General features: G+C 43.8%; 1 protein-coding gene across 3 annotated transcripts in view; it reads right to left on the bottom strand.

Moving 5' to 3' along the window:
• Positions 1 to 19,527, bottom strand: part of LOC122539453 (PH and SEC7 domain-containing protein 3-like) — a 421,315-nt gene that overhangs the window by 9,099 nt on the left and 392,689 nt on the right. For all 3 annotated transcript variants that reach the window (XM_043674302.1, XM_043674303.1, XM_043674304.1), the window contains 3 exons: positions 12,199 to 12,356; positions 11,278 to 11,422; positions 5,740 to 5,883 (listed from right to left, as the gene is read on the bottom strand). In XM_043674302.1, the coding sequence (XP_043530237.1) occupies positions 5,740 to 5,883; positions 11,278 to 11,422; positions 12,199 to 12,356 (447 nt within the window). The remainder of the gene's footprint in view (positions 1 to 5,739; positions 5,884 to 11,277; positions 11,423 to 12,198; positions 12,357 to 19,527) is intronic.

Raw genomic sequence — 19,527 nt, 5'->3', positions numbered from 1 at the left:
AAAAAATACATATGGAAAACAAAAGCCAGAGGTAGGTCACTAAAGCAGGAAGTGACTAATTATTTTGGTTTCAGGATTGAGAATGGAGAATATGGTAACACTTCCAACTCTCAGATCCATTATGTGGTCGACAACAGAACATGATGTTTCTCAGTAAAGAGTACATCTGAATGAACCACAATGGTTCCTTGCTATTTCCCCAATTGCTTTTTACAAGTTTTCAATCTGGTGCACTGAATGAAGTGTAGTTGCATTCATAAACATATTTCCTGCCCTTACACTTAGCAGAATGGATGATTGCCAGAAGTGGAAATAGTGGTACACACAATTTGACACACAAAGCATCAGATTTAAAGCACAGTAATTTAACTACAACCAAAATCCTGAAATGAATTTTTCAACATCGATATGTAATGCTGCCCTGAGCTCAACTCTTTACCTTTATATTTTAAGCCCAATCAAAGTGGCTTTAGACAATCAACATAGTTAATGAAATCAGTATTCCAAGCTGGAGGGTAATTCCTTTGAGGCTAATTTTTAATTGAAGGAGCAGGGGGTGGAATTAAGCACAATTCTTTATTGCAAATTCTGCAATGGAGCCTCTGACACGTAGCAGTCTGAAGAGAAGTGTAAAGTCATCAAGCTGAAGAGAGCAGATTGCAGTGCCTGATGAGTCTTTTGACAAACTGTTTGCTCTAAACATCTCACGGTGTTGTGTCAAGAACTTGAAGACAAGTTTACACAGTATGGAAACACTGGTGTTTACTCCTTTGCTCAGTAATAAATAAATTGTCTGCATCACGGATAAATTTTGACAGATAATTTCTAATCAAACACCAGCCTTCTCGCAGCTCCCAGTCCAATGCTTCGAGTCTTTTTCTGCACTGGGGAACTCTCGCATTGTACTTTTCACCTTGCCATTCAGCTTTCTACCCTAAAGGTCTCCTGAAAAAGATTTAGCTTCACCTGAAACCTCTTTCCAGCTTACCCTTACTCCTCGTGCCTGTGGGAAGTCTGTGGGGGGGGTAGATAGAGAAACCTACCAAGACTTTCCTGAGAGATGCAGATCAGCAGCTCAAGAGTGTGGTGCTGGAAAAGCACAGCATGCCAGGCAGCATCCGAGGAGCAAGAGAATTCTTGACCTGCTGTGCTTTACCAACATCACACTCTCAACTCTGATCTCCAGCATCTGCAGTCCTCACTTTCTCCTAGCAGGTCATCAGTTGTGAGTGGACAAAGCGATGCACAAAAGGTACGCAACCTACGAGTACATGTGAGGAATATCTCCATTGTCTTTGTCCATTTCTCTACCAAAAGACATTCCTGATCTGGGTTTCCTGAGACTTACCCATCAGCTGGCAAGTCTCTGCTGGCTTTTGACATTGAAAAGCCTCCCCATTTCACTCTTCTGGAGTTGGCATCAAGCTGTCAGCATGCAGAGGAGGTCCAGTTGCTAAAATATCCCATCAGCTTAAATCTGCATGTTTGTATGTGCACTTTACACTCCCCCTGCCCTCCCCAATGCAAAAGGCCACTAGGAATAACAGGAAGTAGAAGCAGCAGCAGGCAATCTAGCCCTTTGGGCACACTCTGCCCTTTAACATGATCACACCTGATGTTAGGAGATAAGAGTCGAGAGTGTGGCGCTAGAAAAGCACAGTAGGTCAGGCAGTATCCGAGAAGCAGGAGAATCGACGATTTGGGCATAAGCCCTTCATCAGGAATGTTTGATGAAAGGCTCTCGATTCTCCTGCTCCCTGGATGCTGCCCGACCTGCTGTACTTTTCAAGCACCACACTCGTGGCTCATCTCATCCTGGTCTCAACTTCACTTTCCTGCCTGCTCCCCATAGCCCTTTGCCCCGCTTTTCATCAGAACCAAAACTATTTCTTTCTTGAATCTGTTGATTGATTCTGCCTCTATTGCACTCTGGGACAGTGAGTTCCACAGATTCACGACCCTCTGAGAGAAGTAGCTTCTCCTCATCTCAGTTTTTGAACCAGCCTCCTCTTGCTAAAAGCAGTATTCTCAGCGTCTCTGTTGCCAACTACCACAGTGACAACAGAGGAATAGGAAGTGGACTGTGACTGCATGAAGTAACATCCCACTACCAGGGTGCAGTAAAAGGAATTTGTACATTTGGTATTATTCAAGGGAAAAGTAATTTGGGAGAGATGGGAATAGTGGTCTACCCAGTGGGCAGTTTAACATCACATGATTAAATGTAAACCATTCCTAAGAAAACACATTCCTATTTTCTCAACAGTTTACAGGTACCACATTGTGCTAACTCCTCCAGATCAAATGTTTGGCCATGGGTTATTCCAACCAGCAACAGGAAGGTTGTAGGCCACCATTAATTGAAAATGCAACTGAAATTTAGACAAATCAAAAGGAGGAAACCTTTTATGCCTGGAAACATGAAAGGAGTGAGCATCCAGTCATTGCCTTTTCAAAGGCCATAGGGACAGGCCAAAAGAGGGTGTGATGGCCTCAGAAATGAATTAGATGTATGAATAGGAAGGGTTTCGAGGGATTTGGGCCAAATGCTGGCAAAATGGGACTAGATTAGTTTAGGATCCGAAGGGTCTGTTTCCGTGCTGTATGTTTCTATGACTCTATGGCAGAGAGTGAAATCTTCCTACATTAATGAATGAGTGGTCTCAGTGGTGCATGGGTTATACCAAACAAGATGGACCAGATAAACACTGAATATTGCTTCACACTTAGAGTCATAGAGATATACAGCATGGAAACAGACCCTTTGGTCCAACCCGTCCATGCCGACCAGATATCCTAAATTAATTAGTCCCATTTGTCAGAATTTAGTCCATTTCCGTCTAAACCCTTCCTATTCCTTACCATCCAATGCCTTTTAAATGCTGTAATTGTACCAGCCTCCACTGCTTCCTCTGGCAGCTTATTCCATACACACAACACCCTCTGCATGAAAAAGTTGCCCCTCAGGTCCCTTTTAAACCTTTCCCCTTTCACCTTAAACTTATGCTCTCTAGTTTTGGACTCCCCCAACCTTGTCTATTCACTCTATCTGTGCCCCTCATGATTTTATAAATCTTTAAGGTCACCCCTCAACCTCTGATGCCCAGGGAAAACAACCTCTGCCTATTCAGCATCTCCCTATAGCTCAAACCCTTTTAAAGAAAAGGACAGAAGTGAGGGGGACTGCACATTTAGTTAGAAACTCAGTTAAAAAAAATCCTAAGAGTGTTGACTGGAATAATTTTCCACAACAGAAGCAGAAAGCTTAATCAAGAATAGAGAATAATAGAGAAAAAAGAATAATCAAGAAGAGACAAGATGCTGCATTGAAGGGACTTCAGCCATACAAGCAATGGGTTACAGTGAGGAAATATCACTTCAACAGCACTGAATTATTCATAACTCTCACACTCCTTTTCCCTGGAGGTATGAAAGGCAAAGTCATCAGTGTCCTTGTGGACCAGAGGGATACTCTCGTAGTAAAGGGAGAGAGAGACAACTATTGGCAATGTAAGCCAAGGGTCACCACAATGCAGATGAGAGGAGAGATTGACAAGCAGACTCCCTCATGATAACCACAACCAGCAAAAGTGAGTGAAGCCCCCACACTGTTGGGGTCACTCTCGAGAGTGTGGCGCTGGAAAAGCCGGTCAGGCAGCATCTGAGGAGCAGGAGAATTGACATTTCAGGCATAAGCCCTTCATCAGGAATGACACAGGAATGTTGGAGTCACTCTGCCTGATAAACCAGCCTTCCAGCCAACTGAGCTAACCAGCCACCAATACACAGTGTTCAAACAAAATGGGATCAGAGTGCCACTGGATCAAAGCAGGCACAGTTGGAACTCAATTCCCAATTTAAAATTGCACCTGTTCCATCCTTATTTTTGTATTTTAATTCAAATACTTATACCTACAGTTAGGATGGACAATTTCTAAGTAAATCTGTCACAGTGTGATTGCAACTTTCTTTCAATAGTGCCACGGCAACATCTCCTGGGAATGAGGGTACAACAGCAGCTGAAAGATTTGTAAATGTGGAAGCATATGTTCTCAATGGAAAGGGTATTGTGGGCAAGGCTGTGTTGCCATACAAGTGAAAATGCATTAGCAATGGACAGTTTCTCATAACTCAGCATCTTATTAACATACAAATTAAGAGCCACTTGACCTCTAAAGCCTACTTCGCTATTCAATAAGATAATGGCTAAACTGGTTACTCCACATTTCTGCCTACTTATCAGATTAGATTCCCTACAGCATGGGAATAGGCCTTTTGGCCCAACTTGACACTCCAAAAAGTAACCCACGCAGATCCACTCACTTACATTTACCCCTGACTAATGCAGCTAACACTATGGGCAATTTAGCATGGCCAATTCACCTAACCTGCACATCTTTGGATTGTGGGAGGAAACTCACACAGACACGGGGAGGATGTACAAACTCCATACAGTCAGTCACCTGAGGCTGGAATCGAACCCAGGTCCCTAGCACTGTGAGGTGGCAATACTAACCACTGAGCCACCGTGCTGCCCAATACTCTGATAAGCTTTCTCCCCTTCCTTATCAGGAATCTCTCCATCTCTACCTTAACAATATTCAAAGACTTAGCTTCCACCAACTCTTGAGAGAGTTCTTCATGATAGGAATGAAGATAGCCAGAAGCTGATTGATTTACAAGATGTTTGATAGAAAATGTATAACAATTCATACAAGCCACATGAGAAGTCACTAAACAAGCTGCCAATTTGATGGTTGCTGGTAAGACAGGAAATCATCTTCAAAGACAAAAAAAATTCTTGAACAATATTATCATTCAAAATTACAGAGTGCATCACAGCCAGGATAACATGGCTAGCAAACTGCCAGAATAAACAATGCCGGTACCGTGTAACGAGAACTGTGGCAGAAGAAGATTAGATTAGATTCTCTACAGTGTGGAAACAGGCCAAAGGGCCCATCAAGTCCACACCAACTCTCCAAAGAGTAACCCAGTCGGTCCCACTTCCCTCTGACTAATATACCGAACACTATGGGCAATTTAGCACAGCCAATTCACCTAACCTGCACATCTTTGGACTGTGGGAGGAAACCGGAGCAGACACGGGGAGAATGTGCAAACTCCACACAGACAGTCACCTGAGGCTGGAATCGAACCGAGGACACTGGTGTTGTGAGGCAACAGTGCTAACCATTGAGCCACCGTGCCTCTCCAAAGAAGTGCTCATATTATTGGGAACAAGTCCACATGCACAACATGCATACAAAAGAACTGCTGGAAGGAAATATATGAAGAAAAATAATCCCAAAGTTTCACTTGAACCAAGATTTGCATTTTATTTAGCACCATTCCCATCGTAACAATGTCCCATGACACAAAAAGTATTGAACAAGATTTGACTTTGATCTGTGCGAAGAACTATTAAGACAGATTACCAAAAGTGAGATCAAAGAGATAGGTTTTATGGAATGGCATTATGGATCAGATCAGCACAGGTCTGGGAAGGGAATTCCAAAGCTTGGGAGGGATGAGGCAATGGCTGACAACTATGGAGCAGTGATGGTTGTTGAGCTGTGTTGCTGAAGATTTCTGACTGGCAGTGCAATGATCAATGTGACAATGCCACGCATTGAAAAACATCCCCTTTCTAATCTGCTGTCTCCGCTGTTTCTAAACACAATTATATATAGCTACAGTGGAAGGAATGAGTGCACAAAAGCTTTTGCCAAACTCTACCTCAAACTCCAGGTAGTGTTCCTTCAGTCTGTACTCATCAATTTCCTTCGCTTTGACTTTCTTGTCTGGAGGGTAGGAGCGGTGCTCAGTGAGCTCAGTGGAAATCTGTTTTAGCTTGGCCTCATGTGACTTCAGCTGGTCCTCCTGAAACCAAAGTAGTTGCAAATGCATTATGAAAATAAACTGAGCTAAAAGCAAGTTTCAAGTTTTTCACAACAGCGAGTTTCTTTTGGAAAGGCAATTCCTCATCCAGGCACAGAGTTTTACAAAGTCACTATGATTCTTTACTTGATCACCAATGATCACCGAGATCCACACCTGGTGAGGTCCTTCAACTCCAAACAAAAGCGTGGGAAATCATGTCTCACAAACTTGATTGAGTTTTTTGAAGAAGTAACAAAGATTGATGAGGGCAGAGCAGTAGATGAGATCTATATGGACTTCAGTAAGGCATTCAACAAGGTTCCCCATGGGAGACTGGTGAGCAAGGTTAGATCTCATGGAATACAGGGAGAACTAGCCATTTGGATACAGAACTGGCTCAAAGGTGGAAGACAGAGGGTGGTGGGGGCTTGTTTTCAGACTGGAGGCCTGTGACCAGTGGAGTGCCACAAGGATCGGTGCTGGGCCCTCTACCTTTTCTCATTTACATAAGTGATTTGGATGCGAGCATAAAAGGTACAGTTAGTAAGTTTGCAGATGATACCAAAATTGGAGGTTGAAAGTGGAGTCGCAGGTAGATAGGGACAGTGAAAAAGTGTTTGGTATGCTTTCCTTTATTGGTCAGAGTATTGAGTACAGGAGTTGGGAGGTCATGTTGCGGCTGTACAGGACATTGGTTAGGCCACTGTTGGAATATTGCATGCAATTCTGGTCTCCTGCCTATCGGAAAGATGTTGTGAAACTTGAAAGGGTTCAGAAAAGATTTACAAGGATGTTGCCAGAGTTGGAGGATCTGAGCTACAGGGAGAGGCTGAACATTTTCCTTCATTTTTATTTTCCTTCAGTCTCAATGCAAGGGTGTTTAAATGATGGAAAGTTTCAAGCAACAGGATTTGCTTTAATGGTCTGTATGATGTTTTTAAAAATTTGTTTCATCAGACGTGGGCATCGCTGGCAAGGCCAGCAGCTGTTGACCATCCCTCACTACCCTTGAACAGAGAGGCTTGCTAGAGCCATTGTAGGGAGCAGTCAAGAGTTAGCCAGATTTCTCTCAAACTGGAGTTCACATGTAGGCCAGACCAGGTAAGGATTTCACTCCCTAAATGACATGAGTGAACTAGATGCCATTTTACAACAACTGATGATAATTTCATGTGCCCCCTTTGCTGAGATAACTTTCATATTCCAGATTTATTAATCGTATTTAAATTCGTCTGGGTGTCATGAACCCATGTTGATATCAGATCTTGGGCACTCTGGGATTACCACTCTAGTGACAACATCATAAGCTGAACACTTCCAATTCATTCGCTTGGGCAAGTGGACTTTCTCTTCATTGGTATTATGCATTGAATGAAGTTTAAAATCAATTAGTTGGGTAAACAGCAGGGCAGGGGGTCTAACTAGATCAATCTTTAAATGAGCTGTCATGGGACCAATGGGCTGAATAGCCTCCTTTCATATCCCAAGATCCTATGGAAAGAGCTGGCTCATCTAAAAGGTGATGCTGGTATTTCAAGAACTTTGCTCCTTATTTTCCCTTATGCTTTTTTTAAGATTCCACCCCTTTGAGTCCAGTCTTCCAATACATTGGCATCTTGACATAGCATGCTTTCAGAGGTGATAGTTCATCGAATGCCATATTTGAAGTGTTACCAGGTTCCCAAGGAATGTAACACTTAATGGTCACTCCTTACTTTGGGTCCCACTCACTGAGTACCACGTTCTCGACAGCAGATTGTACTTTTCCAAGCAGTCATCTAGTTTTCTACTCAGGGGTCCCTGTCCTCCACCAGCTCCCCTCACCCCACCAACCCACCTCTCCCTCCACCCTCACATCATTTTGAGTTTCCGTCATATAAAACGAAAAAAATACTCATTATCCACACCACGCACGTCAGCAGTGAGCTGGAAACAGTGCACAGCGCAAATTAATAAATGTCAGCATAAAAATAGTACACAGAGAAAAGGCAGGGCCAGGATTGTACTGCAGAGACAGGGATTTTATTATTAGATCAGTTCCCTTATCTTTTAGGTACAGCTGGTAGCTGTAGATGCACTTTGTATTGCAATACTGGAAAAATTCTCACATTGCTACGTCAAGACATGTTTCCATGGCAATACCGTATGTTGAATTCATGGATGCAGGTAGGAAATAGAGAGCAACTCAACTGGTATCAACACTTAATATAGCAGCATAGCTCAAAATGCCAACATTCCTGTCACTATTGAGAATTGAGGAAGTAGCTATGGGTAATACTAGAGCTTGCATTGAGTTTCAAGGCTTACCAGTACGGGTACTACATAACATTACTGTACTGCTATACACTACTTGCTTCCCAGAGAGGAGTGTTAGTACAGGAAGGAAAGCCAGGTGAATCAAAACTGAAAACATTAATCTTAAAATTTAGCAGAATTTAGCCGTTGCAGGAACAGATGAGGGAGGCAATGAGAAGGAGCATGTTGGCCCTGGAAAGATACTCGTTCCCATTTCATCATCTCAACAATTAGGTTCTGGGTAAGGAAGTCCATTATGGACATTCCTGACTCATCAGTAATTAAGACCCTTCATGATTAGTTAATGGCTGATTAGCTGCCTCCCCGATAGGTGGGAAAGGTGGCCAATATCACAGTAGGAAAAGCATGGCGACATGCCCTGCCAGATCAGAATGGACAAAGTCAGGAGTCTCAATCCAGTCCAACACTGGCACCTCCACATCAGGATTACAATGGGGGAAGGGAAGCTCCAATTCGGGTTAGAGACACAGATGACGGTTAGGAGGCAGCAAGGGAGCGTGGCCTCTGAACACCACCCCTCTGCCCTCACCTTCGACCCTTCACCCCATCCCCCGATTCCCCTTTCCCCATGACAATATGATAAATATGACTTACCTTTGTGTTATTGGATTCCCCTGAGGGGTCCAGGTCCAGAAGGCATAGATTCAGAATTAAAGGGTACTGATTTAAGACTGAGGCAAGGGGGAGTTTTTTCTTTCAGAGGGTTGAGATTCTTTGGAACTCCTTGCCACAGAGAGCTGTGGGGGCAGAGTCCTTGAACATGAAGACAAATATATTCGCGATCAGTCTGGAAATCAAGGGTTATGGGGAAAGGGCAAGAAAGGGATACATGGAATATCACATCAGCCGGGATTCTATTGAATAGTGGAGCAACGCCCAAATGGCGTAGTCCTGTCCCTGTTTCTTATGGTCTTATGGAGTATGCCTCAACCAGTGGACCTTAGGACCCAGCGGTGTTCTGCACCCTGATTGGCAGGCAGCTTCTGACAACGACATCACCAGACAAGGCCTGAGTGGCTGAAAAAAACCCACCTAGTTCTTGATTGGTCAGTGATCGGGTGCATTAGCTTGGTTCTGGTGATAGTTGGGGCAGGAGGTGGCTGATTAGTTGCCTAGGCGAAAGTGGGTACTGCAGATGCTGGCGATTAGACCCAAGATTAGAGTAGTGCTGGAAAAGCACAGCAAGTCAGGCAACATCTGAGGAACAGGAAAGTCAATGTTTCAGGCAAAAGCTTTCATTAGGAATTATTCCTGATGAAAGGCTATTGCCTGAAGCGTCGATCTTCCTACTCCTCGGATGCTGCCTGACCTGCTGCGCTTTTCCAGCACTACTCTAATCTTGACGCAAATTAGTTACCATCTGATGCCCCTGCCCCCAAACTTAGAAATAATATGGGTAAGTTCTACCCTTTCTTATCGATGGCCTTATGTAGAATCGTGGTTACAATGTGGACAATAAAGGTTGATATGGGGAAGTCAATACTGATGAAAGGTCATGAATCTGAAATGTTTGTTCTTTTCTCTCTCACTCAACAGCTGCTGCTGTTTTGGTTACAGTAAACTGTTGGGCCATAGGACCTGTTTCCACGCTGTATAGCTCTATGATTCCACAGGGGTTTGGACTAATGATTTAGAGGCAATTCCCACCATAGCCACTGGTAATGAAAATTCAGAGACTGGCAGCAATTCCCCATGCACAGACAAACATTTTGAGATTTGGCCATTCTCAACGCTGACAGGCAGCGAGAAGCCTGATTGGAAGAAGTTAAAATGCAGGAGAATCTATGGGGCCATATCATTCTTCAAATGTTGTCTAATCCTAATTTTATCCTCAGTGTAGACTGCTAACCATCCAAAGACATGGTAATGCAGTCTACACTGTCATATATTTAACAAACGCAGGGAACTGTTCTGAAGATGATTCACACTGGACTCAAAATGTTAACAAGTTTCTCCACCGACGTTGCCAGACATGCTCAGCTCCTCTAGCATTCTCGGTTTTTGTTTCAGATTTCCAGCATCCGCAGTAATTTACCTTCATTCAACTGCCATCAAGTTAATCAGATTCTTAATTACTGAGAATGAGCAAAACACTCAAGTGGATGTGATCAAGGTCTCAGCTCTGGTTTATTATCTGGAATGAGTTCATACTCTACGACATTGCATGGGCTAGAGCCAGGGTTAGTTTCAAAATAAGGGTATCATTTCGGCTGAGGTTCGGAGGAATTTCTTCACATGTTGAAAATGGGGGGAATCTTTAGAATTCTCAGCCCTGGAAGGATGGGGAGGCCTGGTCTTTGAGTCTGTTTAACAGATTGATTCATTTCCAGATAGGAAAAAGATTAGAAGGGATATGAGATTTGTGAGAGGGAATGATTTTAAGACAGAAGATCCGACGTGATCTTGTAGAGTGGCAGTGAAGGCTCAGGGAAGAAAATCCTGATCACATTCCCTATGCCTGGAGATGGGAGTGAGGAAGGTTGAGATGTAGAAGCCTTTATAATTGGTTCAAATGCTCCTGAGGGCAAGTAGAACAGTAATGATAATAGGTGACATTTTAACACGTTAAGGTACAAGTCTATTTTCACCTGTGGAGATGTAATCGTGGACAGAAGAACATATCAGAAATAGGAACAGGCACAGATGATATGCCCCCTTAGCCTCACTCCAGTATGATCCTGTCCAATCTTCCAATCATCTCCAAATTTCTGCCTATTCCTCATATTCACCAATTCCCAGAGAGATCAAAATTCTGTCTATCTCAGGCTTAAATGTATCCAATGATGAAGCATCAAAACCCTCCAGATTTACAGCTCACTGAGTAAGGAAATCCCTCCCCACTTCACTCAGACATAACTCTGTCCCTTCTCACTGGCAAACACAACGTTGGAGACACCTCTCCCTCCTTTAGATGGCAAAGAAGGTTGTGACTGTGTTCCATCAGATATTTGTGAAGACACTGAAGTAAGTCAACCTCCATTTTACACTATGGTTTTATTAACTGTAAATCTCCTCATGGAAGGAAGGCTTAGAAGTCAAAGGTGGTTTTATGTTGACGTGTGTAATGTGACTTCTTACCTGCGTCATTTTGGTGGTGGTAGCTGGCAACAGGGGGCGGCTAAACCTCTTTTGTGAGCCAATAGCAGCTGGAAATGGAGGGGCAGAGAATGTGGCGGCTACTTGGTTCATTTTATTTATCCAGGATTCCATTTCTTCAGGGCTTCTGAAAATTAACGAACATGCAGATAGTTAAAGCAAAATAAAATGAATACTATTAGGTCTCATGATGGTGGAACTGACTTGAAGAGCAAACATCAAAGTGGGGTCTTTTCTAACCTTTCTGCCAAATCTCTCCCTTTGACATTTGCTGCGTAATATTTTGGAACTGAATTACTGCATGCCTTATCTCTGAGTGTACCCAATTCTGCAATTATTTTGGAGCTATTATAGTCACTGACAATAAAGGAACTTTGGGATTGATAACTGGTCTGTAAAGGTGGATATCTGCCGATTACAATTATACAATTTCTTTCACCTTTACGAAGGCTTTTGCAGTGCAGTGATAGAGTCCATACCTCTGGGCCAGGAGACCCAGATTCAAGTCCCACCTGCTCCAGATGCATGTCATAAACATCCCAGAACAGGGTGATTGGAAAATACCAGCAATTACTCTCTCTCATCAGGATCCTGCCCCACTAGCTACCTGACAAAGGAGCAGTGCTCCGAAAGCTAGTGCTTCCAAATAAACCCATTGGACTATAACCTGGTGTTGTGTGATTTTTAATCTCATCAGAAATGGAAAACGAAAGATCAGTACAGGTTCCGGGCCCTGTTCATTGAACACAGAGTTGGAGAATGTTACAGCTCAGGATGCCATTCAGCCAATTGAGTTGATGCTGGCACATTTGGACAAGGAACTGCTGCTGCCCCCAATATGTTGATCCTTGCATTCCTCTCCCTTCCTCCCCATCCCGTCAATCACTCAGAAGGAACACCTACTGTGCTTGAAAAAGAAAGACTCTCCAGTCGGCAGTCTTCAACTTCAGAACATTGGGTTTCTTCTCATACTCAGTCGCTTTTATTGCCAGTGCGTGGTGTATGCTGACTGCATTTTTTAAATCCTCTTCAGACAGATTTTTTTCCGGCTTATATTCATCCTTTGGAGGAAACAGACAAAATTTTGGGAAGTCACCGGGTGTCATTTAGCATATCTCAAGATTAGGGAGCTTGTCTGGTAAATAAAGTTAAAAATCACACAACACCAGGTTACAGTCCAACATGTTTAATTGGAAGCACACTAGCTTTCGGAGCGACGCTCCTTCATCAGGAGTGTAGCTCCAAAAGCTAGTGTGCTTCCAATTAAACCTGTTGGACTATAACCTGGTGTTGTGTGATTTTTAACTTTGTACACTCCAGTCCAACACAGGCATCTCCAAACCATGTCTGGGAAATAGTAGAATTGGGAGGTAGGATTGGGATTGGTCTTGCCTGAGGGTGCAAGAGGCAAATTCAGTGAAGGTGTTTAACCAGCTTGTTCCCCACCCTTGCTAATTAAAACCTTCAACTCCTCACTGCACCACACCTACTGAGAATTTCACTCATGGTTAATTGTATTCCTTTGGATCACAAATTTTGCTGCAAAATATATTATTTATACAGAGAATAGATAGAGACATCTACTGTGACAGCAAGTTAAACCCACAGGTTGACATTTGACATTAGGTTCCTGCTCACTTCTCAATGGCAACACTTCCCAATGTAGACAGATAGAACCATGAGGACCTGGAATATTCCAGTTAAAATCCCAGTCTGTGCCACACTATGTGGTCTCCGTTGGTGTTAAAATCACACAACATCAGGTTATAGTCTAACAGGTTCATTTGGAAGCACTAGCTTTCGGAGCATCTTCTTCATCAGGTGGCTGTGGAGCAGAATCCTACTCCACAACCACTTGATGAAGGAGTTACACTCCAAAAGCTAGTGCTTCCAAATAAACCTGTTGGACTATGACCTGGTGTTGTGAGATTTTTATCTTTGTCCACCCCAGTCCAACACCAGCACCTCCACATCAGTTGGTGTTGTAAGTATTGTCCTTGATATCACTGTGAGTGGAAATCAAGGGCTGAGAGATCAAGGAAAGATCAATCAGGCTTGCTGCCGTGAGTGATTTCCAGTGAAAGGCCAGTGCTGACATGATGGGCCAAACTGCCTCCTTCTGCACCATAACAATTCTGTGGAAATGCAATGCGTGGGTGAGGGGAGTATGAGCCTTGACTGTGATAGCTTCCATAGCCAAGTAGCTGCAGATAAGCACTATCTGGGAGCCCACACGAGTAACCTGTTACGTGGGAGAGATACTAAAGGGCTGCTGGAATATACTAGCGTCTTCAGGAAAAGGAGCAAATCATCACTTGTGGAAAGGAAATGGAGCAAACAAAAAGACCTTTGCAAAGGAATTGTTAACATAATGATGCAATATGAAGACTTGTTGCCATAGCTCATTCCACCCAAGAATAGGGAACATCAGCATTTGCTGGTTTAAACCGAGAGAACTGGATAGAGGTTACAAACCAGGCTATTTAACCAGAACAGTCCATGGTGGCATTTATCTTCTACACACAGTTTTAACAATGGTTACCCTGTTCCCAGGTGTCTGCATCCGATTTCCTCCACCCACCAACCCCTGAAGCCACATAACCATCTGAGTGAGCGAATTTCTCCCACTGTCCTGAATGCCTTACCTTTTATCTCACATAATGACTGCCACTTTAGACCCTTCAAATACCAACAATAATGGATGGAATTTAATCAGAGGAACGTGCGTCCTGGCGTCTGAATCAAAAGTGAGAGCCACTTCCACTTTAATTAAACATGCAGGCCAACAGCAGACTTGGGAGAGATGAGCGATTACACAGTGAGGGTAGGTATTCATCTGGTGGATCATTGTGCATGATGGAGGAGGTCAAGCAGCTGTGAGTTCTGCCATATCTCAGACATGTGAGTACATGCCTTCATCCATGGAGAGGTTAACGATCATTATCATATGACCTATCTGCACTCTGACTTATACTCCATCACTCCAACCATGGGCTCCAAACAGCAGTGATTAGCTGAGAGGGGGATGGGGTAACTGCATCTGATGGTGCCCTGCTTTCCCAGGGAGTGCCATCAGGTACAGAAAGGGAAAAGGAGCATGTGCTTCCTTTCAGGATAGCCCCAGGTGAATGGCATCTCTTCACCCCCTTTCCCATTAACCTTATTACCTTCAGTAGGGAAGGGTGTAGTGGAAATACCTGCATCAGTGCAAAACACTAAAGTTCTCAGAGGTCTAAATGATGCATCCTGTTGTCATCAGTTAATGAGACAGGGCACTGAGCGGACCTTAGCTGCTGATGTCAGGTATAGTGTCTTCGAGAAAACAGGTGGCAAAGGTGCTGTTAAAAAATAACTTGTCCAATGGAAATATTGCCCGTATATTGTTTTAATTTATTACATGTGGATCATAATTATTTGTTGGTAATAATTTAGTCAGAGGACTAAATGCACCGTCTTGCAATTGCTCACAGTGTGGTTTAAAAGATTTGATGAATACAGGGGGTTAGGAACATGTCCCTTATTGTGGAACAGACTGTGTGTGTTTCAATCTTTAATTAATGCCCACATTAACCCCCATTATCGACACACCAAACTGTAGAACGTTTGAGTTTATCTGGTCTTTCCTTACACGCATTGTCAGGAGGTTCCCTGAGATTACTCTTAACTGGGATAATCAAATTGTTACACATGCACTTTAAGGTGCATGTGCAGCAGCTGAATTCTTGATCAAGGTAAGCAGGTTTATGGACATCCAAATAGAAAGCAGATGCCCCAGAGACTCACATTCACTGGCAAGTACATGAGATGAAGAGTCATAGAGTCACAGAGATGTACAGCATGGAAACAGACCTTTCAGTCCAACACATCCATGCCGAGCAGACACCCTAACCTAATCTAGTCCCATTTGCCAGCACTTAGCCCGTAACCCTCTAAACTCTTCTTATTCATATACTCCTTAATCTTCCAGGAGGACGAGGTCACAGGTTCAGAAGTCACTCACAGACAGAAGCAGTTAGGGACTGGCTCACATCCTAAGCAAGCAACAGAATCCTGGCGATGGAATGATGGTCCTGGAGGTACTCGGCTATTGAGCATATGACGTTGTACCTGATGTCCCTTGTACTCCATGGTCCTGACATCTAGCAGAGGCTAACATGCATTTGTGGCCTCTTCCTTCGCTTCATCCAATTCACCCACACCAGGGGAGGGAGGTCGCTCCTCCCGCTCATCCTGTTCCTACCATTCTCCACACTGTGTGCTGATACTGTGCAGAGTAAAGCAAAGTACGGTTACTCCACATACTTTCAGTGCTGCATACTACAGACTGTTCAAAGCCATAGAAGTGACCTGTTCGCAACAGCTTATTCATTGATGGTTGCATTGCACTAACTGTCCTTTCTGCTGAGCTCACTGGTGTCATGAATTGCATTTGGACAGAATGGAAACAAGAAATGCTGGAGCCCTCGACAAGCCTGGCAGCATATGTGCAAGGTTTGACCGATTCTGTCAGATGTGTTGAGTTGCTCCAGCATCTTGTTTTTACTTCAGATTGAGTTAATTGTGTGTGGAAGGCAGTTAATGAGGTGAGCACCACTTGTTCTCATGAGCCTACAATGGCTGGGCAATGAGATTTTCTAATCCCCCCAACAGCAACACTCAAACCTCCTCCTACTCCCACTCCAACACCCTCATTCTTTGTCCCCTTCCCCTTGAACCTGCATTCCTGGCAGTTTAATCATCATTTTCAAGCAATTGCCAGGGACAGAAGCAAAACCATTCTCAATCTGAAATCCATCACAATCCATCATCCCTGACTATTCGAATATCCACTTGTGTCCACTTTCTAACAACCTTGATCCTCTCACCATCACACTCGACCCTGTAGCTAAGACAGCAAACATACCATCTTACCCTCTTGACCTTAACTCTTGACTTTGACAGTTCTCCCCTGATCCTAGACCCTCTCCCATCATGAGTGATGTGGTGCTGAAATCCCTTCACTCAGACATTCCATTATCTCTGTCTCTGATTGGACCTTGCCCTCATCACACATTAACCTCCCCTTTTAACACAGGATGCTCCCCATGAGAGGCAGCTTCTTCATGCTGACATCCAGGACCCAATACTGGACACTCTGGAATCTGTCCTTTCAGCCCCACTGGCTTTTGGCATCTTTGGACTGGTCCCCACCCAAGACACCAGGCCCCTCCTGTTGTCCACTTCAAAACCACTGACCCTACCTGATCCCCTTTGTTGATGAACTCTAAACCTTACAGGTAGTTGCCCCTCACTCAAACATCCCTCATGCCTCAATTGCCCTTGTCCCTTTGACCTTTCCTCCAAGCTAGCAGTCTCTTGCCCCACCCTTTGTGTTGGGTGTGTGTCACTCTAGACCCAAGTGGACAAATTGATTGGTGCACGCCATCTTTGAAAGATCGTGAGACAGAAGGCGCAAGGTTTTCTGTGCTGCTGAAATAATCCTGGAGATAGAATTTCATTGAAAAAAGTTTCAAATGTATGTTTGTGGGATGGGAATGTATTGAAAATAGGATGCTTGATCTGTTGCTGTAATGGCACCAACTTGCGATGGCACAGTGGTTAACTCTGCTGCCTCATATCGCCAGGGACCTTGGTTTGATTCCACCCTTGGGTGACTGTTCTATGTGGAGTTTGAGCATTCTCCCTGTGTCTGCGTGGGTTTCCTCTGGCTGCTCCAGTTTCCTCCCACAGTCCAAAGATGTGCAGGTTAGGTAGATTGGCCATGCTAAATTGCCCATAGTATTCAGGGATGTGCAGGCTTGGTCCTGATGAAGGACCTATGCCCAAAACATCAATTCCCCTGCTCCTCGGATGCTGCCTGACCTGGTGTGCTTTTCCAGCACTACACTCTCCACTCTGATTTCCAGCATCTGCAGTCCTCACTTTCTTCCTGTGTAGGCTTGGTGATCTAGCCGTGGGAAATGTGGGGTTACAGGGATGGGGTAGGTGTGGACTAGGTAAACCAAAAGGCCTGCTTCCATGATATAAGGATTTTATGATTTAACCTCAACACCTCAATCCACCATTGGAAAAATAATTTGGCTTCCACCCATAGCCTCCTGCCCACCATGTTTCCCTCTCTTGTAGACCTAATTAAACAGAGCCCAAACTTATTTCTTTCTTAATCTTAAACATCTATACTGTAGTCCTTTCATGTTGCTTCATCAGTGATCCTGCTCTAACCAGTAAACTTCAACGTTGCACATCGCTCTTCACACCAAAAACAGGACATATAAATCAACCAATGCAGCCATGGAAAATCCCTCCACAAACAGAGATAAAAGTCATGTGCCAAGTATAGGGTCTTGTGGTGCAGTGGTAGTGCCCTTACATCCAGGTCAGAAGGTCCAGATTCAAGTCCCATTTGCCTCAAGGTGTGTAGTGACATGTCCAGACAGGTTGCTTGAAATAACTATAAGTGGATGAGGATGCAGTGAGGGTTTGACATTTCAAAATATTATCGAAATCGGATGCAAAGTGTATGCGTTGTGTGTGTGTCTTAAACTCTGACACACACACACACACAGTGCCAGAGACCTGGGTTCAATTCTCGCCTCAGGCAACTTTCAGTGTGGAGTTTGCACATTCTCCCCGTGTCTGCGCGGGTTTCCTCCGGGTGCTCCGGTTTCCTCCCACAGTCCAAAAATGTGCAGGTTAGGTGAATTGGCCATGCTAATTTGCCCGTAGTGTTAGGTGAAGGGGTAAATGTAGGGGAATGGGTCTGGGTGGGTTGCGCTTCGGCGGGTTGGTGTGGACTTGTTGGGCTGAAGGGCCTGTTTCCACACTGTAAGTAATCTAATCTAATCTTCACTACACAGCCTGTATCACCTCGCACTCAGTTATAGGCACCAGAAAATAGAACGTGCACACGTGGTTGCAAAATTAAAGCTGAATATTATTGAGAATATGTATCAAAATGTGGCTGAACATGAGGGTTGTCGTATGTGCTGGGTACGTGCGTAAACGTGATTTTTTGGGCTGAAAAATATTGAATTCTCATTAACTAGATTGACATAGACACCATCATTCACAATTGTCATCTGCCAACCAATAGTCCAGGGAATTTGCATTGCAGTGTGTATAAATTCTCAAGATCCTTACAGCATTCAGCCTGATATTGCACACACAATCCTAACCTATTACAGTTTTATGAAGGTCCAGCATTACCTCTGTGCCTCTATGAAGAAAATCTAGAATGTATTTCAATATATTTTATAAATGTGACTAAAGCTGCACTTTATGCCCTGTGAATCTCAAAAACCTTTGCTCTTTCTCAGCACATTCCAAACATTAAAAAATGCTTGTTTTTTTTTTCAATCCACTCTTTTCCTTTATAATCAAAGAACACTTACTGACGTTAACTTCTGTCTAATGCCTGGTAAGCCCAAATCTCCCATCAGCTGATATCCCTTTACAACTGTCCCCTGAACAATTAATTGTAATGCCCAGTATGGTACATTGAAATACATTCAGGTTTTCTTCATAGAGGTACAGAAGTAATGCTGGACCTTCATGAAATTTTAATAGGTTAGGATTGTGTGTGCAATATCAGGCCGAATGCTGTAAGGATCTTGAGAAATTTTCAAACAGGTATGCTGTTTTGGAAAATGTAGGGGGGAGATGGATTCTCAGGGGAACGTAGCACGAACAGCCAGGTTTCTGGTATTGAGACTGGCTCTAATGCAATGAAGGGTACGTCAGCTTCCAAGAGATCAATTGTGTTAGGGGATTCTGTAGTCCGAGGTACAGACAGGCGTTTCTGTGGCCAGCAGAGAAAAAGCAGAATGGTGTGTTGCTTCCCTGGTGCCAGGATCAAGGATGTCTCGGAGAGCGTGCAGAACGTTCTCACGGGGGAGAGGGGCCAGAAAGAGGTCATTGTCCACATTGGAACCAATGACATAGGAAGGGAAAAGTTGAGATTCTGAAGGGAGATTACAGAGAGTTAGGCAGAAATTTAAAAAGGAGGTCCTCGAGAGTAGTAATATCTGGATTACTCCCAGTGCTACGAGCTAGTGAGGGCAGGAATAGGAGGATACGGCAGATGAATACATGGCTGAGGAGCTGGTGTATCGGAGAAGGATTCACATTTTTGAATCATTGGAATCTCTTTTGGGGTAGAAATGACCTGTACATGAGGGACGGTTTGCACTTAAATTGGAGGGGACTAATATACTGGCAGGGAAATTTGCTAGA

The sequence above is a fragment of the Chiloscyllium plagiosum genome, chromosome 32 (assembly GCF_004010195.1).
Source record: "Chiloscyllium plagiosum isolate BGI_BamShark_2017 chromosome 32, ASM401019v2, whole genome shotgun sequence".
In the NCBI taxonomy this organism is placed as follows: Eukaryota; Metazoa; Chordata; class Chondrichthyes; order Orectolobiformes; family Hemiscylliidae; genus Chiloscyllium; species Chiloscyllium plagiosum.
This window is presented reverse-complemented; position numbering and strand designations above follow the sequence as displayed.